The 21,262-nt window shown below is 36.8% G+C and overlaps 1 protein-coding gene across 1 annotated transcript in view; it reads left to right on the top strand.

Annotated features, from left to right (window-relative positions):
• Positions 1-21,262, top strand: part of ASH1L (ash1 (absent, small, or homeotic)-like (Drosophila)) — a 329,236-nt gene that overhangs the window by 117,609 nt on the left and 190,365 nt on the right. Inside the window, exon 4 of the mRNA XM_006861559.1 lies at positions 7,317-11,877. Coding sequence (XP_006861621.1) covers positions 7,317-11,877 — 4,561 coding nt within the window. The remainder of the gene's footprint in view (positions 1-7,316; positions 11,878-21,262) is intronic.

Genomic DNA, 21,262 nt, shown 5'->3' with positions numbered 1-21,262 from the left:
GAATGTGCCCTTTGGAGATGTAATTTATTATATATGCCTGAGTGGGTTTTTGTGTGTGTGTGTGTTTTAAAAAAAACCTAAAGTGGATAAAGAGAAATACTTTTAACTGATGGTATATGGAGGGGATTGTAATCAATATAATGAAACAAGTTATATGAATTGTTGAATGTGAAACTGATGATGTGCCCTGTAAACTTTCACCCAATCCACAATAAAAACCTTAAATTAAAACAAAAAAACAAATAAATAAAAGTATATGCCAAAAGAAAGAAAAAAGTGAACTGCATGGTTTGTAAGGAGTGTGGTGCTCCATACAATAAGCAATGGACTGTGAACCAGAAGGTCTGAAGTCTAAGCCTGCCAGCGGCTCCCTGAGAGAAAGATGAGGCTTTCTGCTCCCGCAAAGATAAGTAAATCCTCAGAGACCCTATCATAACTGAGTGTAGACAGCACTTAACAACAGCAAATAAGGTATTTCAGGTTTGTCTCAATAGTGGTGCTATAAAATAAATTTCCAGGGCATTTTTATAGTAATACAAACTAGAAAATAGAAGTCATTTTAGGTATTAAAACATCAAAGTTGCAACATCAGTACATTGTATTACTAGCTCCATAGTAGGCTTTAAGAATGAATGAACTGTGCAGCTATTGGTCTCTCCATATATGGAAGAAGAAGTAGGATAAGAATTGAAGAGGCTTGGAATCAAGTAGTCCAGTGTACTAATGGAACTTTTGAATACCAGTCTCCATGACTCTGAGACAAGAAGAACTAGATGAGGCCCAGCTACCACTGATAACCATCCCGAAAGAAATCACATTAGAGGGTCCCCGATAGAGTGGAAGAAAATGTGGTACAAAACTCAAAATTATTTTAAAAAATTAAAAAGAGACTGAATTTACCTGAAGCTATGTCCCTTGACTATCTTTCATGTCTGGGAAGGAACTCAGCCTTGTGGCCCAATTTTCAGCCAAGTAAGTAGATAGGCCTATAGGGAAGGACAGCACTAGCAAGGTATGCTCACTGTGGAATGATCAATAATTCAAAATAAAAATGGGCAACAATTTCCTAAGGACAAAATTGAGAAGTGATAGGAAGGTGGTCTGGCATGCAAATAGGAATCACAGAGAGGAAGCAGGTTAACTGTTACATGGAGGGGATTGCTGTCATTGAAATGAAACAAAGTGTATGATGTGTTGAATGTAAAACTGATGATCTTGTCTGTAAACCTTCACTCAATTAACAATGTTGTTGTTAAGTGCTATAGTTTCAGACCTGATTTACAGTAACCCTGTATAAGGTTTTCAAGGAGCATTTGGTGGGTTTCAAACTGCTGGCTTTGTGGTTCAAAGTCCAATGCTGATGTTGCAGCATCACACTAGGAGTCCAAATTCACAACTGTTGTTGTTACGTGCCCCCAAGTCAGTTCCAACTCATAGCGACCATATATATAGGGTTTCCGAGGAGCAGCTAGTGAGCTTGAACTACTGACCTTGCAGTTCAAACCAACCTTATAGTCCAACACCTTAACCCACAGTGCCATACCAGTACTCCAGAGGAATTCATAATAGAAAGTTTTTTTTTGTTTGGTTTTTTTTTAAATGAAGGAAACAAAATGGAGAGCTTAAAGCAAAACCCATATATGAATGTTATTAGCTGCCATTGAATTGACTGTGACTCATGGCAACCGTATGCATAACAGAAAGAAGTGTTGCTTGTCCTTCCATTTCCATAATCTTTGGTATATAGAGTCCATTGTTGTCGCTTTTAATGTCATTCCATCTCATTGAGATTTTTCCTCGTTTTGGTTGACTTTCTAACTTTACCTTTTATAATGATTGGTGTTTCCTGATGACATTTCACATATGAATTGAAATCTCACCATCCTTTCACCTCAGAAGCATTCTATTTGTATTTCTTCTAACACTGATTTGTTTGTTCTTTGATAAGTCCATGATATGGTAATATTCTTAGCCAGTATTGCATTTTGAACACACCATTTCTCTTTTTGTGTGTAAATGAGGTTGATTGAAAAGACTAAGGCTTGAGTAAAATGCATCTTAGTCTTCAAAGTGAGTTCTTGACCACTGCCCTAGGAATGTTATGTGTCGATCCATGTAGAATCATGTTGTTGACAGTTTCAATTTTTTCCTCCAATTATCATTATGTTGGTTTGTATAGAATATATGATAAATGTGTTTTCAAATAAGTAAGCATGAAATAATGTGCGTCTTATTAGAATTGTCCAACTTTGGAATAAGAACTTCGTTCTTTCTGGTAGATTTATAGTTACAAAAGAAAATTAAACCATAAAAGCATCAATAGAAAATAAACTAAGAATATATTCTTGAGGAGGACCAGATCTTTTCCAAATATGGTGTGAAAATAAAAGTGTAAAGCAAGAGAAATTATTTTACTTTCTGTAATAATTTAGAGCTTTAGCTTTGAAATTAGACTATATTCGGTTTATATTTCAGTCACTTAATGGTTAAGTAACATTAGACAGGTTATCTATTAACTAAATTACTTTATTAAATGCATCTAATTATAGTAACTGGTGTCCTGGTGTGGCACTGTAGGTTAAGCACTGGACTGCTAACTGAAAGTTTGGTGGTTTTAACTCACCAACCATTTCTCAGAAACCCTATACAGGGTAGCTTTGAGTAGGAACTGACTCAGCGACATGTTACAACAATTATAGTAACTGCCTCATATGATTATTGTGGGGATAAATGACAGACTCTGTGAGAAACTTAGTACAGTCTATCATATGTATTTGAAATCAGAAAAGGTTTTAACATCTGTATGAGATAAATAATAGAAGATTATGTGTCTGCAAATATACAATGTAAGCAGATTGCCAAGCCATCTCTGGTACTGCTGGGTGCATTTAGACTACTATCTGGAAGGTCAGTGGTTCAAACCCAACAGTCACTCCTTAGAAAACCTAAATGGGTCACTATGACACTAATCCAACGCAACAGCACTTAACAACAACAACAGGGATCTTTAAAGTAAACATAGCTTTCTGTCAGGCTTTAAATACAGTTTCAGGTTCAGTTTGGTGTATCACATGTAAAGGGGTATATTGATAATCTCTGCAACATATTTATTACAGAATGGATAGGGAGAAGTGATACCACTTCTGATGATTGAGTTCACATGTATGAAAGACTAGAACTACATAGTTGTTAACAGGATCATCATGTGTGTTTTCTATGTTTTCCTGAAAACAGCCATTTCTACAAGGAGCGCTGGTGCTTTTCAGTGGAAAATCTTGTAAGATGTCAGTTTCATGTGTTAGAGGTGTTCATTGGCATCTCTTAGTTTTAACATTTTTGGATCTTATTGCCATTCACAGTTTCTTATTTGACCTGTTTTCCAGGTTCAAAATAACTGTCAATATTACCACTGATACCATGCTCCCTGAACACAACTTAAGATTTCTTCATGGGTAATTTTTTAGTCTTTAGAATACTTTGTTTTAGTATTTATTTCTCATATAATTATGAAATTACTTTGATATACACTAGATGTACACCACTGGACCAATAAATAGCATCCATATAAATGGGGAAAAGATTGAAGTTGTAAAAGACTTAATTCTGCCCAGATCAACCCAACAACACTCATGGAAGCAGCGGTCAGGAAATCAAACGATGTATTTCATTAGGCAAATCCTCTTGTACAAGACCTCTTTAACGTGTTAAAGAGCAAAGATGTCAATTTGAGGACTAATGTGTGCCTGATCCAAGGCATGGTATTTTCAGTGATTTTATATGCATGCAAAAGTTGGACAGTGAATAAGGAAGATCGTAGAAGAATTGATGTATTTGAGTTGGGGTGTTGAAGGAGAGTATCATGGGCTGCCCAAAGAACACACAGATATGTGTTAGAAAAGCACAGCCAAAGTGCTTCTTGGAAGCCAGGATGGCCAGACTTCATCTCTCCTACTTAGGACATATTATCAGATGGGACCAGTCATTGGAGAAGGATATCATGTTTGGTAAAGTGGAGGGTCAGAGAAAAAGAGGAAGATGCCCAACGAGATGAATTGCCACAGTGGCAGTAGCAGTGAACTCAGGCATAGCAACAGTTGGGAGGTTAGCCCAGGACCCTGGGCAGTGTTTCATTCTGTTGTGCGTAGGGTCGCTATGAGGTGACACCTAAGCATAACAACAGTGTGTACTGTTTTCATTATTAAAGGATTTGGAATTATTTTCTTATGATGTATTTTTGTTTCTTAGCTATATAAAACATGAATTCCAAAGTCAAACCCATAAAGGACATGCAGAGATATCTAACTTCCACACCTGTTTCCTCACCCTTATATAACTATTTATTAATCTCTGATTTGTTTAATTAAAAAAAATTATATATGTATAATTTCCCCACCCTCATCTTGTACAAAATGTAACATATGACCACTATTCTAACCTTTGCTTTTTCATTTAATACAGCCTAAAGATCACGCCATTGTATTAATCTTTGCGTTTTTTGTAATATCATAATATTCCATTGTACTGTACAAATGTAAGTTCATTGGGTTATTTTTAGACTTTTGCTATTATAAGTAGTTGTTAGTGCCATCAAATCAGTTCTATATAGAGTTTCCAAGGAACTGCTAGTGGATTTGAGTTGCTGACTTTGTGGTTCGCTATCCAGTGGTGAACCTCCAGTGCCACACCAGGAGTCCAGTTTAGTAACCCTGTGCAGACATTATTTTATATTTTTCTTAGTATATCTTGGGATAGATTCTGAGAGTGAGATTCTTTGATCAAAAGGTATGGTTAAATACAGATGGACTTTTGATAGCCATTAAATATAGATGGAATTTTTATAGCTGTTACAAATTATTTGCCATAAAAAGTATACCTTTTTGTATACAATACATTTGCTTATGTGCTTGCATCTCTTTGGGGGTTAGCAGTCCAGTTCCATGGGATCTTTTGTTTTTCCATGTTCTATGGTTAATGTGCCAGACTGCAAAGCCGTTTAAATTGCAAGGTTGGTGGTTCAAGTTCACCAGTCACTTCTCAGAAACCTATACAGAGTCGTTATGGGTTGGAACGACTCGACGGCACTTAACAACAACAACAAATACTGTATTAGTGGTAAATGCTTTGTACAATATATTTTATGATTTCCTAAGGTTGCTGCAAACCACTGCCACCACCAAATGTACTTTTTCTTTTTAAAATTTCATGACTATTCTGTTTTATTGTTCTAAAGGAAGGTTGAATACAGTTTTCTAGTTTTCAAAAGAATCCAGGTAGTATTTTTACTGGGATTACACTAAAATTATAAATTTGCTTATTGAAATTGGTCATCGTTTTAGCCACAAACATAATAGTTCTTTACATTGGTTGAGTCTACTTTTAAGTCTTTCATGACTGTTTAAGGTTGTTGTTTGGTGGTCATTGAGTTAGTGCCAACTCATAGTCACCCTGTGCATTACAGAACTTCATTGCCCAGTCCTACTCGCGTCTTCACAATTGTTATTTTGATCTCATTGTTGCTGCCACTGTATTGATCCATTTCATTGAGGGGGGAGGGTCTTCCATTTTATGTTAGCCCTCCACTTTACCAAGCATGGTGTCTTTCTTTAGCGTCCAATCCCTCCTAGGAACACGTACAAAGAATGAGGGACTTATAAGGAACCTTCTACCCCACACCCCCAGGATCAATCTTAGAAGCTCTGGTAGCATAGTGGGTTATGAGTTGGGCTGTTTATGGCAAGGTCAGCATTCAAATCTATCAGCTGCTCCATGGGAAAAGGATGAAACTTTCTGCTCCTGTAATGATTTTCAGCCTTGGAAACCCTGTACAGGGTCACTATAAGTCGGAATCAACTCCACAGCAAATAGCTACCAAGGAACATTCTAGCTATACTTTTAAGACTTTATTTTCCAACTACTGTTCCTTCCTCTTTGTTTCCACCTTTCACATTCTAATTGCCAGTAGTGATCAGTACATCATGATTGCATGTTTGATCAATTGTAGACTGAATATTGGTAGAATTATTCAATTTCTTCACTTATTTTAATGGTCAGTGCATAATTTTGAATAATAGTAGTTTTCCTTGTAGACATATGTATATTTCCTTATCACAGACAACATTGTACTTTAAGACATTATTAAGTGCTGTTGAGTCAGTTCCAATTCATAGCAACCCTGAGTAGGGTTTCCGAGGAGTGGCTAGTAAGTTGGAACAACCGACCTTGTAGTTAGTAGTCCAATGCTGATCCAACAACACCATTTGACTATGAATGTGAAGTTATTTCACTAAAATTTGTTGTTACCAGCATGGTATATCTTATGGGCAGTACCAGTTCATTTTGCTCAGTAATCTGTTTCTTTTTTATGACTTCAGATTCATGTATTGTACATTCAGTATTCCCATTATTAATAGATGTTTGCTGTTTTCTTCTCCTTTTTATTTGTGCCCCATCAGTAAATGAAGGTCCTGAAAGCTTTGCTCCATTCATGTTATATTCAACTTTACTTTGATATTCCCTTCATATTTTGAGTGCTTTTACAATCTGAGGGACTCATCTTTTAGTACTATATCTGACTTATTTTATAGTTAGTTTGTATTTAAACTTATTTTATATAGTTTATATTTAAACTTATTTTTTGTTGTTATCCAAATGTATAGTCAGACTTGTGTGAAGTAGTGAATTAATTTGTAAAGCATGAGGAGACGTCATAAAAATCATGGACAAAAGAACTAAGATTATGGAATTTTTCAAAACCTCCTAGTATATAGTGAAGATTTCATGTATTAGATAGTTATATATAGTAAATCTTTAAGATTTTAGATAGAAACATATTCTTTAAAAATATTCATGTTTTTGTGTTGTTTTCCTTTGACATTAATGGAGATTTTATTGCTTATTCTAGAAAATAATTGAGAAATGAGATAAGGAAGTTGAAATAAATCAGGAAAAGATGACCAAGGATTATTGTAGCTAAGAAATGTTTTCTTCAAAAACAGTACATTTATGTTTAATATTTCTTTAATCAATCAGTCAAAATAAAGATGAGAAAAAGAGACTGTTAGTTTGCTTTTTAAAGCCATGTCAAAAAGTCAACAAAAATAATGTCTTGATAAGCCTTCACTTTAGCTGCAGATGAACTAACAGACTGTAAGTATCACTAGTTCAAGAATGGGATTTTAGTTAAATTTTTAAAAATCTTTATTGCCGTATCACTTTATGCCTGATAAATGGTCAGATAGCTTGTTGAATTGTAATGCAAAACTGAATATGGTATAACATTTATGCTCTCTGAAACCTTTTTCTTGTTCAAATTTTAGGATCCTTCAAAATTGTTCAAGAAAGCAGGTGATGTTGCAGCCATTCATTGCCAGTCTGAAGAAAGCATCCATCTTCATTCACAGGGAGAAAACAATCCTTTGTCTAAGAAGCTTTCTCCAGTGCACTCAGAAATGGCAGATTACATTAATACAGCATCACCTACTCTTATTGGTGGCCGGGATTCTGATTTTAAAGATCGAGCACTACTTAATGGAGGAACTAGTGTAACAGAAAAGTTGGCACAGCTCATTGCTACTTGTCCCCCTTCTAAGTCTTCCAAAACAAAACCGAAGAAATTAGGAAATGGCACTACAGCAGGATTAGTTAGCAAAGATTTGATCAGGAAAGCAGGCATTGGCTCTGTAGCTGGAATAATACATAAGGATTTGATTAAAAAACCAGTTATCAGCACAGCAGTTGGATTGGTAACTAAAGATCCTGGGAAGAAGCCAGTGTTTAATACAACAGTAGGATTGGTTAGTAAAGACTCTATGAAAAAATTGGGAACTGGCACTACAGCGGTATTCATTAATAAAGACTTGGGCAAAAAAACAGCGACTATCACTACCGTAGGACTAATGAGCAAGGATTCAGGAAAGAAACTAGGAATTGGAATTGTTCCAGGTTTAGTGAATAAAGAATCTGGCAAAAAGTTAGGACTTGGCACTGTAGTTGGATTAGTCAATAAAGACTTGGGAAAGAAATTGGGTTCTACTGTTGGCCTGGTGGCTAAAGATTGTGCAAAGAAGATTGTAGCAAGTTCAACAATGGGATTAGTTAATAAGGACATTGGAAAGAAACTACTGACTTGCCCTATGGCAGGACTGGTCAGTAAAGATACCATAAACCTTAAAGCTGAAGCACTGCTCCCCACTCAGGAACCATTTAAGGCTTCTTGTAGTATAAACATCAGTAGTCATGAAAATCAGGAACTTTCTGAATCCATAAAAGAGAGTACTACCAGCAAAACTTTTGAGAAGAATGTTATACGGCAAAGTAAAGAGAGTATATTAGATAAATTCTCAGTTCGAAAAGAAATTATTAACTTGGAAAAAGAAATGTTTAATGAAGGAACTTGCATTCAACAAGACAGTTTCTCAACTGATGAAAGGGGGTCCTATGAAACCTCAAAGCATGAAAAGCAGCCTCCTGTATATTGCACTTCTCCTGACTTTCAAATGGGAGGTGCTTCTGATGCATCTACAGCTAAATCCCCTTATAGTGCAGTAGGAGAAAGCAATCTCCCTTCCCCATCACCTACTGTATCGGTTAATCCTTTAACCAGAAATCCCTCTGAAATGTCTTCACAACTGGCAAATCCGTTACTTTTAAGCCCTACAACAGAACTGATGGAAGAAATTTCTGAATCTGTTGGAAAGAACCAGTTTACTTCTGAAAGTACCCACTTGAACATTGGTCATAGGTCTATGGGTCATATCATGAACATTGACTGTAAAGGTATTGATAAAGAGCTAAATGATTCAAAAGCTACACATATAGATATTCCAAGAATAAGCTCTTCCTTAGGAAAAAAGCCGAGTTTGACTTCTGAATCTAGTATTCATACAATTACCCCTTCGGTTGTTAACTTTACTAGTTTGTTCAGCAGCAAGCCATTTCTAAAACTTGGTGCAGTAACTGCATCAGACAAACACTGCCAAGTTGCTGATAGCCTAAGCACTAGTTTGCAGTCCAAACCATTGAAAAAAAGGAAAGGAAGAAAACCTCGGTGGACTAAAGTAGTGGCAAGAAGCACATGCCGGTCCCCAAAAGGGTTAGAATTAGATAGATCAGAGCTTTTTAAAAATGTTTCATGTAGCTCACTATCAAATAGTAATTCTGAGCCGGCCAAATTTATGAAAAATATTGGAGCATCTTCATTTGTAGATCATGACTTCCTTAAACGCCGATTGCCAAAGTTGAGCAAATCCACAGCTCCATCTCTTGCTCTATTAACTGACAGTGAAAAACCATCTCATAAGTCTTTTGCTACTCACAAACTGTCCTCCAGTATGTGTGTCCCTAGTGACCTTTTGTCTGATATTTATAAGCCTAAAAGAGGAAGACCTAAATCAAAGGAGATGCCTCAACTGGAAGGTCCACCTAAAAGGACTCTTAAAATCCCAGCCTCTAAAGTTTTTTCTTTGCAATCTAAAGAAGAACAGGAACCCCCAATTTTACAGCCAGAAATTGAAATCCCTTCCTTTAAGCAAAGTCTATCTGTGTCTCCTTTTCCCAAAAAGAGGGGCAGGCCTAAGAGACAAATGAGATCACCAGTCAAAATGAAGCCACCTGTACTATCAGTGGCTCCATTTGTTGCCACTGAAAGTCCAAGCAAGCTGGACTCTGAAAGTGACAACCATAGAAGTAGCAGTGATTTCTTTGAGAGCGAGGACCAACTTCAGGATCCAGATGATCTAGATGACAGTCATAGGACAAGTCTCTGTAGTATGAGTGACCTTGAGATGGAGCCAGATAAAAAAATTACCAAGAGAAACAATGGACAATTAATGAAAACCATTATCCGTAAAATAAATAAGATGAAGACTTTAAAGAGAAAGAAACTGTTGAATCAGATTCTTTCAAGCTCTGTAGAATCAAGTAATAAAGGGAAAGTGCAATCCAAACTCCATAATACAGTGTCAAGTCTTGCTGCCACATTTGGCACTAAATTGGGCCAACAGATAAATGTCAGCAAGAAAGGAACTATTTACATAGGAAAAAGAAGGGGTCGCAAACCAAAAACTGTCTTAAATGGCATTCTTTCTGGTAGCCCTACCAGCCTTGCTGTTCTTGAACAAACAGCTCAGCAGGCAGCTGGGTCAGCATTAGGGCAGATCCTTCCCCCTTTACTGCAGTCAGGGACTAGTAGTTCTGAAATTCTTCCATCACCTATGTGCTCTCAGTCTTCTGGGACAAGTGGAGGTCAGAGCCCTGTAAGCAGTGATGCAGGCTTTGTTGAACCCAGTTCGGTGCCATATTTACATTTACACTCCAGACAGGGCAGTATGATTCAGACTCTTGCAATGAAGAAGGCCTCAAAGGGGAGGAGGCGATTATCTCCTCCTACTTTGTTGCCAAATTCCCCTTTGCACTTGAGCGAACTCACATCTCTGAAAGAAGCTACTCCATCCCCAATTAGTGAATCTCATAGTGATGAGACCATTCCCAGTGACAGTGGAATTGGGACAGATAATAACAGTACATCAGACAGGGCAGAGAAATTTTGTGGGCAAAAAAAGAGGCGGCATTCTTTTGAGCATGTTTCTCTGATCCCACCTGAAACCGCCACAGTCCTAAGCAGTCTTAAAGAAAAACATAAACACAAATGTAAGCGCAGGAATCATGATTACCTCAGCTATGACAAGATGAAAAGGCAGAAACGAAAACGGAAAAAGAAATATCCTCAACTCCGAAATAGACAGGACCCAGACTTTCTTGTAGAGCTGGAGGAGCTAATAAGTCGTCTAAGCGAAATTCGGATCACTCATCGAAGTCATCATTTTATCCCCCGAGACCTTCTGCCAACTATTTTTCGAATCAACTTCAATAGTTTCTATACACATCCTTCTTTCCCCTTGGATCCTTTACACTACATTCGAAAACCTGACTTAAAAAAGAAAAGAGGGAGGCCCCCTAAAATGAGAGAAGCAATGGCTGAAATGCCTTTTATGCACAGCCTTAGTTTTCCTCTTTCCAGTACGGGATTCTATCCCTCTTATGGCATGCCTTATTCTCCTTCACCACTTACAGCTGCTCCTATAGGATTAGGTTACTATGGAAGGTATCCTCCTACTCTTTATCCACCTCCTCCATCTCCTTCTTTCACCACCCCGCTTCCACCTCCTTCTTATATGCATGCTGGTCATTTACTTCTTAATCCCACCAAATACCATAAGAAAAAACATAAGCTACTTCGACAGGAGGCCTTTCTTACAACCAGCAGGACTCCCCTCCTCTCCATGAGTACCTACCCCAGTGTCCCTCCTGAGATGGCCTATGGTTGGATGGTCGAGCACAAACACAGGCACCGTCACAAACACAGAGAGCACCGTTCTTCTGAACAACCCCAGGTTTCCATGGATACTGGGTCTTCCAGATCAGTCCTGGAGTCTTTGAAGCGCTATCGATTTGGGAAGGACACTGTTGGAGAGCACTATAAGCATAAGGAAAAGCACCGGTGTCACATGTCCTGCCCTCATCTCTCTCCTTCAAAAAGCTTAATAAACCGAGAGGAACAATGGGTCCACCGAGAGCCTTCAGAGTCTAGTTCACTGGCCTTGGGATTGCAGACTCCTTTACAAATTGACTGTTCAGAAAGTTCGCCAAGTTTATCACTTGGAGGATTCACTCCTAATTCAGAGCCAGCCAGCAGTGATGAACATACAAACCTTTTCACAAGTGCAATAGGCAGCTGCAGAGTTTCAAACTCTAACTCAAGTGGGCGGAAGAAATTAACTGACAACCCAGGACTCTTTTCTGCACAGGACACTTCACTAAATCGGCCTCACAGAAAGGAGCCACTGCCTTCCAATGAAAGGGCAGTACAGACCCTGACAGGTAAGAGGGTTGCTTTGTTGTTGTTATTTGTGTTTGAAAAATAGATCATTTTCCCCTTGGTTGCTTGATAGGTGAACTTTGAATAGATGTCACTCTTTTTCTAAATATATTATGAAGTCTTTTCTCCAACAATCTTACTTATAATTAAGCTGTGTCTTTGTGCCCTTGGTTTAGTATTTTTGGGAGTTCCTGGGTTCCACAAATGGTTAAACACTGAACTACTAATACTGATCTAAATGTGGGCAGTTCACACCTGCCCAGAGGTTCTTCAGAAGACAGTCCTGGCAATCTACTTCTAAAGGGCATAGCCTTGAAAACCCTATAGAGCAGTTCAACTCTGAATATGTGAGGTCTCTGTGAGTCGGAATCAGCTAAATGGCAACTAACAACAAAGCATTTTAAGAAAAAGTATAATTACCAAAACAAAATGTACTCACTTACACAACTCAAGAAAATCAGGACAAATCATTTATCTTTTTTGTACAACAAAACAAGCAGCTCTACTAGCATAGTGATTACAAGTCGAGCTACTAACCTCAAGGTCAACAACTCAAAATTGTCAGCCATTCTGCAGTGGAAAGATGAGGCTTTCTGCTCCCATAAAGATTTACAGCCTTGAAAACTCTATACAGGGTTTCTATGAGTCAGAACCGACTCCATAGCACACAACCATCACTACCACCATACAAAAAACTTCTTTATAGAGAGATATTTATGTGTTAATAACTACATAGAATTTTAAATAGATAGTAATCCAACAATTAACTTACTTCTGTGTTTACAGGAAGAATATGTTGTTACCTTAGGATATCTCATAATAAAAAAAGTCCAGGCGTTAAAAAATATGGATTTATTATAAAATCTAAGTGAATATTCATAGGGACTTCATTTTGCAGAGGGACTTTTGTATTTATGCCCTTAATGAAATTCCTTTGAATTAGATTTAGATCCTCTTAAAAATGGCTTTCTCTTTAAGTCAAGAACTTCTTGGGTTGTAGGATATTCCAAAGTACTTTTTTCCCTCCATTCATTCCATACCCATTTTTAATGTATATCTAATATGGTGGTGGTGGCTGTGTGCTGTCTTGTCAGTTCCAGTTTACAGCAACCATGAATAGAGTTTCTGAGGCTGTACATCTTCACTGAGGCAAAAAGCTTCATCTTCTTCCTCAGAGCAATGGGTGGACTCAAACTGACCTTGCAGTTAGAAGCCTGACACATAACCCATTACACCATCAGGGCTTTTGATATCCACTATGTTGTTGATGTTGTAAAGTGATGTCAAGTTAGTTCCAACTCATAGTAACCATGAGTTTGAATTCAAGGTTGGGTTTCAAACTAACCCTGCAGTCCAGTTCTTATCCTACAGTGCCACACCAGGGTACCCACTATTGTGTTACTAAAAAAGCAAAAGGAACTATTTATACCTGAGGAGTCCTAGTGTGGCGCTGCTGGATAAAAACCACTACACAGTCGATTTTGAACCATAGTTTGGTGGTTCAAACTCACCGTCGCTCCTTGGAAACCAGGGTCACTGTGAGTCACAACCAACACAAAGGCACTTAACAACAACAACAACATTTATATATGAAAATGTAATTAGATTAAAATAACCTTTGTTAGTTCATGTTATAAAATCATTGGTTCCGTGACCTCATTAGTCACGAAATTATTGTTTCCTTCAGTTTTAACCATATAAGACAATAATAGTATGATCTTATTTTTACCAATTGTATTTCTGTTTTTATTTTAGTAGCTTATCAAAATTGCACAACAGGGTAGTTTCAAGTGTTAGTTTTTATCTGAATGTTCAGTGAAAATGACTTATTTTTAATGGAACTTTATTGTTCCATCTGAATACTTTATTTATTAATGTCCAATACATTTTATCTTCATAAAAGGTGTACTTCAGTTAGATATAAAAAGACATAAAACAGATAATCTAGATAATGCATTTGTAACATCTGGAAAGTATCTTTTAAGGAGAAAGAAAAAAGCATGATAGGGATAATTGACTATTCAAGCAGAAGCTATCCCTAAGTCACGAGTTCTTTATCATGGACCTGAAACATAAATGGTTTGTAAATTGACTGTAGGAAGTCAGTGAACCTACTTCATGGCCCACCACCACCACCATACTTGTATGAAGAAGCCCAGGTTGCACAATGGTCAAGCTCTCTCAGCAGCTAACTGAAAAGTTAGCAGTTCAAACCTGCCTTACATTCTGCAGAAGAAGGATATAGCAATCTGCTTTTGTGAAGATTACAACCTTGGAAACCATATGGGATAATTTGACACTGTCCTGTAGGTTTGATATAAGTCAGAATCATTTTATTGGGTTTGGTTTTGGTTTAAACTTGGCTGTTCCTTTTTCTAGAGAAAATTTATACTTTCATCAGCTTCTCCAAACAAATTCTTCAAACCTCGGTATCCCCTCCTATATAATAGGAATAGTAGATTTATTATAAAAAGTAAATTGGATTCTAATTCTTAGCACAGTGATTTGCCCAGATGTTGTTGCTTTTATTATCCCCAAAAGATTTTAAATGTTAGCTTTAGAAGAAAATAAAAACCCTAAGGCACAAAGATTTTTGTTTGGATTTTTATTTCTTGAGCTCTTGCAAAAGAAAAACTAGCTTTGTGAAGAAGCTTTGGGCTCTATAGTTTTTAACAGTGTAAAAAAAAAAAAAAAAAAGACATCCTAAACTTAAAATGTTGTCAAATTTTGGACAGATATTCAGCAGTTACTGGATAAGGTGACACAATACTTAAACACTCAACTACTATCCAAAAAGTTGGACATTAAAATCCATCAGAAGAAATGTCTGGCAGTCCATTTCCAAAAGGCCCCAGCTATTAAAAACCCTGTGGAGTGCAGTTCTACTGTAAAACAAATACGGTTACCTTGAGTTGGAATCATCTCAACAGCAGTTGATTTATTGTATGTCAGACATTCTACTTTGTAGGTCCTTGAATATAATGGAGAACAAGTCACACAGTTTCGTTGTTTTCTTGGAACTTACAGTAGAGGGAGGAGATGAATATAAACAAAACATTTATACTTTCATATTTATTTAAATGGTGATATTGTTGCTAGATACTTTTGAGTTGGTTCTGACTTACAGTGACCCTGTATATCATCTCTGAGGCTGTAAATCTAGACAGGAGCAGAAAGCCTCATCTTTCGCCCACAGAATGGCTGGTGGATTTGAACTGCTGACTTTGTGATTAACAATCTAGTATTTACCTTACAGTGTCACCATTACTTCCTAAAATGGTGATAAGTTCTATAAAAAGAGAGAGAAAGAGTGTGTGTTCATAGTGTTCTGTGCGAGCCTTGAGATGGGTGGCCTAACTTAGAAAAGGGTTCCCTGAGAAATTCACCCTAAAGGATGATAAACAGCTGAGTAAACAGAATTCCATTCATTCATTTACTTATTTATTTAACAGAATAGTTTAGAATATCAAATATATCCAGCACTGTTTTAGTCACTGGTATATAGCAGCGAACAAAGATAAGATACCTACCATAACTAACTTTTCTGCTTAGTGAAGGAAGACAAACAGTAAAGTGGTAAGCAAAAAGTAATGACATAACTTCGAAAAATTCTGTAAAGATTGGAAAAAACGGTGTTATGATGAAGATTTCTTTATACAGAAAAATGGACTTATCTGTCTTATAAGTACAGCCAGAATCTTTGTAGAATGGAGGGGACAGCAAGTCTTCATTGTATGTATTTTGGGCATGCTATCGGAAGGGACTAGTCCCTGGAGAAGAACATCATACTTGGTAAAGTAGTGGAATCCCTTCAATGAAATGGATTGACACAGTGACTGCAACAATGGGCTCAAACATAGGAAGGATTGTGAAGATAGTGTAGGACTAGGTAGTGTTTTGTTCTGTTGTACATAAGGTCACTATGGCTTAGAACCACCTTCACGGCACCTAACAATAACAACATGGTAAAGAATAAAGAAGAGGAATTAGATTAGATACAGATGTTAGAATAAAAAGCATGAGATTTGAAGGATGAGAAGCCACCAGCTTTTTAAGTTGAAGATTGAGAAAGTGCAAGTTTGGATATCCTAAGCTAAGGAAAAGTTTAGCTATTAGAGAAACTGAAAAAAAGTTTCTAGATTTGAAATTTTAAAAGAACATTCTGGCTCCTAATGTGGAGAGGACAAAAATAGCTATAAGGAAACTAGTTAGTAGGGTATTATAAGTACTGAAGGTGATGGTGATAGGCCAGGGTGATGGCAATCTTCTGTACGACCACTTGGAAAATTGGTGGCACTGTATGCTGAGAGAGTACCAGAGTGGGAGCAGATTTAGAGAAAGCAAACATTTAATGTCTAATGTATGTAAAGTTTGAGGTGCTTGTTGTGGATTCAAGCAGAAGTTGTTGAACTGATAATTGAATATCAAGGTCTGAATTTTTTGAAAACTTTCTTTGGCAGTATTTGGAGGACTTAGAATTAGGAGCAGATTCTCAAAACCTATGCAACTTTGTACCACCAAGAAAAATCATCATTCTAAGAAAATACCAACAGAAATTTTTTAAATGTTACATTGCATAATAAATGCTATAATAAATATTGGAATTTACTTTTAAATAGAAAGGTTAAAGCTGCTCAATTGTGAACATAAAGAATATCATTGACATCTAAGTATAGTAGCATAGTTATGGCAGAGATAGCGAATTCTGGTTTATTGTCCTGTGTTTGTTTTGCATGAAGATTGGGGGAATCACACAATATGCACTTGGGAAAGACAAAGTCAAATGGAGCCAAGAGAAAGAATATGGGCGTTCTAAACAGAACTGCAGTGCGTCCTGATTTACTATTGCAATTACTTTATGTCAGCGTATTCTTTGTCTACTACTACCTTAATGCTGTAAAACATTAATGTGCTCTGAAAAATCATGTGTGAACCAACTCCTTTATATTACCCTGGTATCATTCTTCTGTTTACCAATTATATATGAGTCACTTACCATGCACAAATACATGCAATAACAAAACAGACTATATACAATTATGAATTTACAGAGAGACTATAAAATGGAAAATGGTAGCCTTGGCCAGTTTTGTGGAATTATAATATTTAAAAGTTAAAACCTCTCTACTGACCCTTTGGTGATGATATATAGTTATTTTGGTGGTTGTGGTGGTGTTTTTTAAACTTAATTGCTTAAAAGTTAAAAATGTAGAGATTTCACCTAAAAAAACAGAATATCTGGCAAAAATGGATCCATGTTTCCTGGTTGGCAACAGAGACTCTCATTAGTGCCTGCCTCCTTTAGTTGATACATGCATTCTTTAGCTCACCACAGGGCTATATCTAGACCACCTGAATTACTTAAGCAATGTGCCTAGACATGGAACATTCAAGTTTAAGGCTCCTAATTTTAAAGTTAGGAGAAGGAATAAGAGTTTATAAAGAGTAGAGCAATTGAGGTAAAGGCGATGACAGGTCAGGTTGTTGAATGTATCATATACATAGATATTAAAGTCACTCAAGCTGGTGATTGCAGGAGTTGGAGAAAATCAGCAATGAGTGTGGTCCTGGTTTGAAAGTCCTCAGAGAATGAGAGAAATCATAGAGAAGTCTTCACATATGCAAAAATATCTCCTTTAAGAATAAATAATTAAAAAACAAAAACAAAAAACCTTGTTCTTTCAAATAAACATCTTTAAGACCTCTCTGAAGAACAGATTCTTATATTAATTGCTTTCCATCTTAGGCTTTCTTCACCTTCACAATTACTCTTTTAATAAGTGGATGGAATTACAAGTTGATCAATAAGAACTTAAGTATGTTTTGTTTTCAGGTAGACATAAAAGCAGGTTTAGCTTATCTTTTAAGAGAAATCAGGAAATTTAAGGAAAATACTAAGAAAGAAATACTAAATCATCTAGTCTTTTCCAGTTTGATCACTTTAAAAGTTGGAATTTGTTTTGTTAGGGTAAAACCTTATGTGTTTAATATCTGTTCTTACCATGACCTGTTAGTCCAGCAAACATTTATTTTGTTCCTATTCTGTGTCAAGTTAACAATTACAACCATGATATAATTACTACACTTAAAAAGAGTTCAAAGTTCAATGGAAAACTGACATGTATCAATTATTTTGTTAGCTTCTGTAATAGAGATACTCTCAACAGGTACATTTAAGAAAACAGTGGGGATCTGGGAAGGAAAAGTTAGTGTAGTGTGCAAAAACTAAGAGGTCATGATTATTTCTTAAGAGAGATGAGTTTTCTAAGACATGAAGTCTTGAAAGTGTGCTTAGGTTAGTGTAGAATACATGGATATGGGGAAGTTGTAAGAGATGGAGCTGAAGAGATAGCAGAGTAACAGTTAAATATCTTGTTTATATAATTGCCAAGACATATGAAGAATGTTGTTGTTAAGAGTTGTGGAGTTGGTTCTGACCCATAACAACCCTGCATGGGATTTCCGAGGAGCAGCTGGTGAGCTTGAACCGCAAAATACCCTTTAGGAAATGGCATTCTTAAGAAGAATGAGTCACTGAGATGACCTTGATAGCAGTGTGGAAGAATGATTGGAGAAAAGAGATCAGATAGACCAGTTTTAACAACTTTCCAACAAAATTTTATGAGGGCCTGAGCTAAGGTAGTGATGGAGAAACACATTAGAAGAGCTGAAAGTAGAGAGCATTTTAGAATTACTTTCAGCTCTTCTAATGTGTTTATTGAAGCCATTAGAAATGCTGATAATGTGTGGGATGAACACACTGAGTTTCTTAAAGAAGGTTATTATCAAGAATATCAAACGATAAGGAAATAAAATAGACAGTTGGTGTCAGGTTGTATCTGATGATCTGAGAGCAGTTGCCATATGATAGAAATTATATTTCTAGGAGTCAAGAAATAAATAGGAAAAGGTGGACCAAATGGTGATGTAGTCAGATATCTTGTTAAAGTTCCTTTTACAACTTAGACCCAAGAAAACCATCAAAGATAAATTACAACTATGAAATCTTGAACATCAATGCAAAACTGAAGAATTGGGTTGAGTTCCAAGGGGAAAAAGAGACAGTATAAAAACTGCAGCTATGAAGAGTTATGGTTTGCCAGCACCCTGCCAGCCAAATCTGTGCTTTGTGGTCATGTTAAGACAAAGCAAGCAGTGTTCACAACTGAAGTCTCCATCACCTGGAACAGCCAGTCAATACTGTACTCACCCCATTGACCATACCCCCAACTCTGTGCTAAGATACCCACGGACATCCACCCCCATTATTCATCATCCTCACACACACTTGCAGTTTGGCAATATCCTTTACCAGCACCACCCCTGAGCTGGTGCCCATATACTGGTGGCACCTACTGCTCCACCCAGACACTGACACTGGGAACTCATGAACACAAGGTACCCACTCATATGCCCAACCACACATACCAGGGTTCCACAGATACAGTGTTTTTTTCCTCTGCCCTCCAGCTACCTACATCAGGGCCCAGAAAACCAGCCACACACACACCCTCCTTGCATTATGCTTTAGGAGATAATGGCATGCCTTCTAGCACTGGTGACACCCATGTACGGATAGCAGTCATCACTGCTGCCTCTCACCCTATACCATCTCCACTCCAAACACAATACCTTTTTGCCTGTAAATGCAGCCCTGCCCCCCACCCAAGACAATCAGTGAGAGTTTTCATATCACCCACTCATTGACCCAGGTGCCCATGCCACAATCACCCTTTAACTGGATGTGTACAAATATAGTACAACCCAGTGATCAGTGAAGACACCCCCTACACTGATTCCCAGGTGACTAGACAGACCAATCTTACCAGCAGCATCAGCTTCATTATCCGCTACCCTGCAAGACCAAACAAACAAACGCTCACTCATACCAGCTGCTGACCCAACCTCTCAGAGACAAGTGGTAAGAGCTCTAGTGCAATCATCATACTAAGGACCAGAGTTGTATGCACGTCCTGCCTACTTGGATATATCAAAGCAAAACAAAAAATCATAATGCAACAAAGATATATATTAAGAAATAAATAATATAAAAATCTTAACACTAAAATACAGCAGGCATTATCAAATCACATAAAGAAGCAGGAGAAGATGGTTCCAGCAAATGACCAAAATAAAGAACCAGAAAACCTTCCAGAAGAAATGGTAATGAAATTACTTGATAAGAAATGTAAAAATTGGGTTCTCAAAGAAATAGTGAAAAACAAGGAAAACAGACTAAGCAATAGAAGAATTCAGAAATGCAATACAAGAATAAAATGACAAAAATGAATAGACAATAAGAAACTATATCAGATAAAACAACTATGAATCCAAAACATAAAATTTCAAAACTGTATAGAAGAACTTCGGAGCAAAATTGAATCAGTGAATATAGAGTCAATGTAAAAGGACAAATCCCTTGATACCAATTAGAGGAAAATCAGATAAAAGGAAGAAAGCCTATGAATTATTTATGACACTTTCAAGAGGAATGTTTATGTTTGGAATCCCAGAATAGGAAGAAGCAAAAAACCACACAGAATTGTTGAAGATTTCCTGGGAGAATGCTTCCCTAATATCATGAAAGATAAGAAGATACCCTTCCAAGAAGCTCAGTTAACCCCATGCAAAATAGACCCCACAAGAAAGTAATCCAGACATATAATCAAATTTTCCAAAATCAATAAAAGAATCCTTAGGGCAACTTAGGAAAAATAGAAAGTTACCTACAAAATGAGCCAATAAGATTAAGCTCTGATTACTCAGTAGAAACAATTTAGGCAATAAGGCAATGGAATAACAGAAAAAACCTTGACAGGAAAAATTGCCAACCAGGAATTAAATACCCAGAAAATTTGTCACTAAAATATGGCAAAATTAGTACATTTCCTGATAAAAAGGAATTCAAAAAGACCAGACCAGACTTAAATATTAAAAGGAGTCCTTTAGACAGGCACCAACTTAAAGAATTCTCAAAAAGAAAACATCCAAAAGACAAAGCCAAAACCCAGAAATATCTATATGTAAATGATAACAGTGTGAAACAAAGGAAGTGGTATAATTACAGAACTTACATATAGACAGAAACTCAAGGTGATACCAAAAGTAAGACTGCTTTAAATTTAGTGAGATAAAGATAAATGTCAAAGTAATCAAGCAGTCATTAAAAAAGACTCAACAGTGAAAGAAAACAGAAATTTAGCAGAACCATTAGCACCAAAACAAAAAGGAACAAAGTGATGGCAGTAAACATATACCAGTTGATTATTACAATGAATGTAAATGATTTAAATACATCAGCAAATAGAGGATGGGTGGATTAGAAAAAAACATCAATATGCTGTCAACAAGGGACACACCGCATATCCAAAGATATAAAACTAAAAC

Source organism: Chrysochloris asiatica, unplaced genomic scaffold (assembly GCF_000296735.1).
Source record: "Chrysochloris asiatica unplaced genomic scaffold, ChrAsi1.0 scaffold00042, whole genome shotgun sequence".
NCBI lineage: Eukaryota > Metazoa > Chordata > Mammalia > Afrosoricida > Chrysochloridae > Chrysochloris > Chrysochloris asiatica.
The sequence above is the reverse complement of the archived record's forward strand: the minus strand, read 5'-3'. Positions and strand labels throughout refer to the sequence as shown.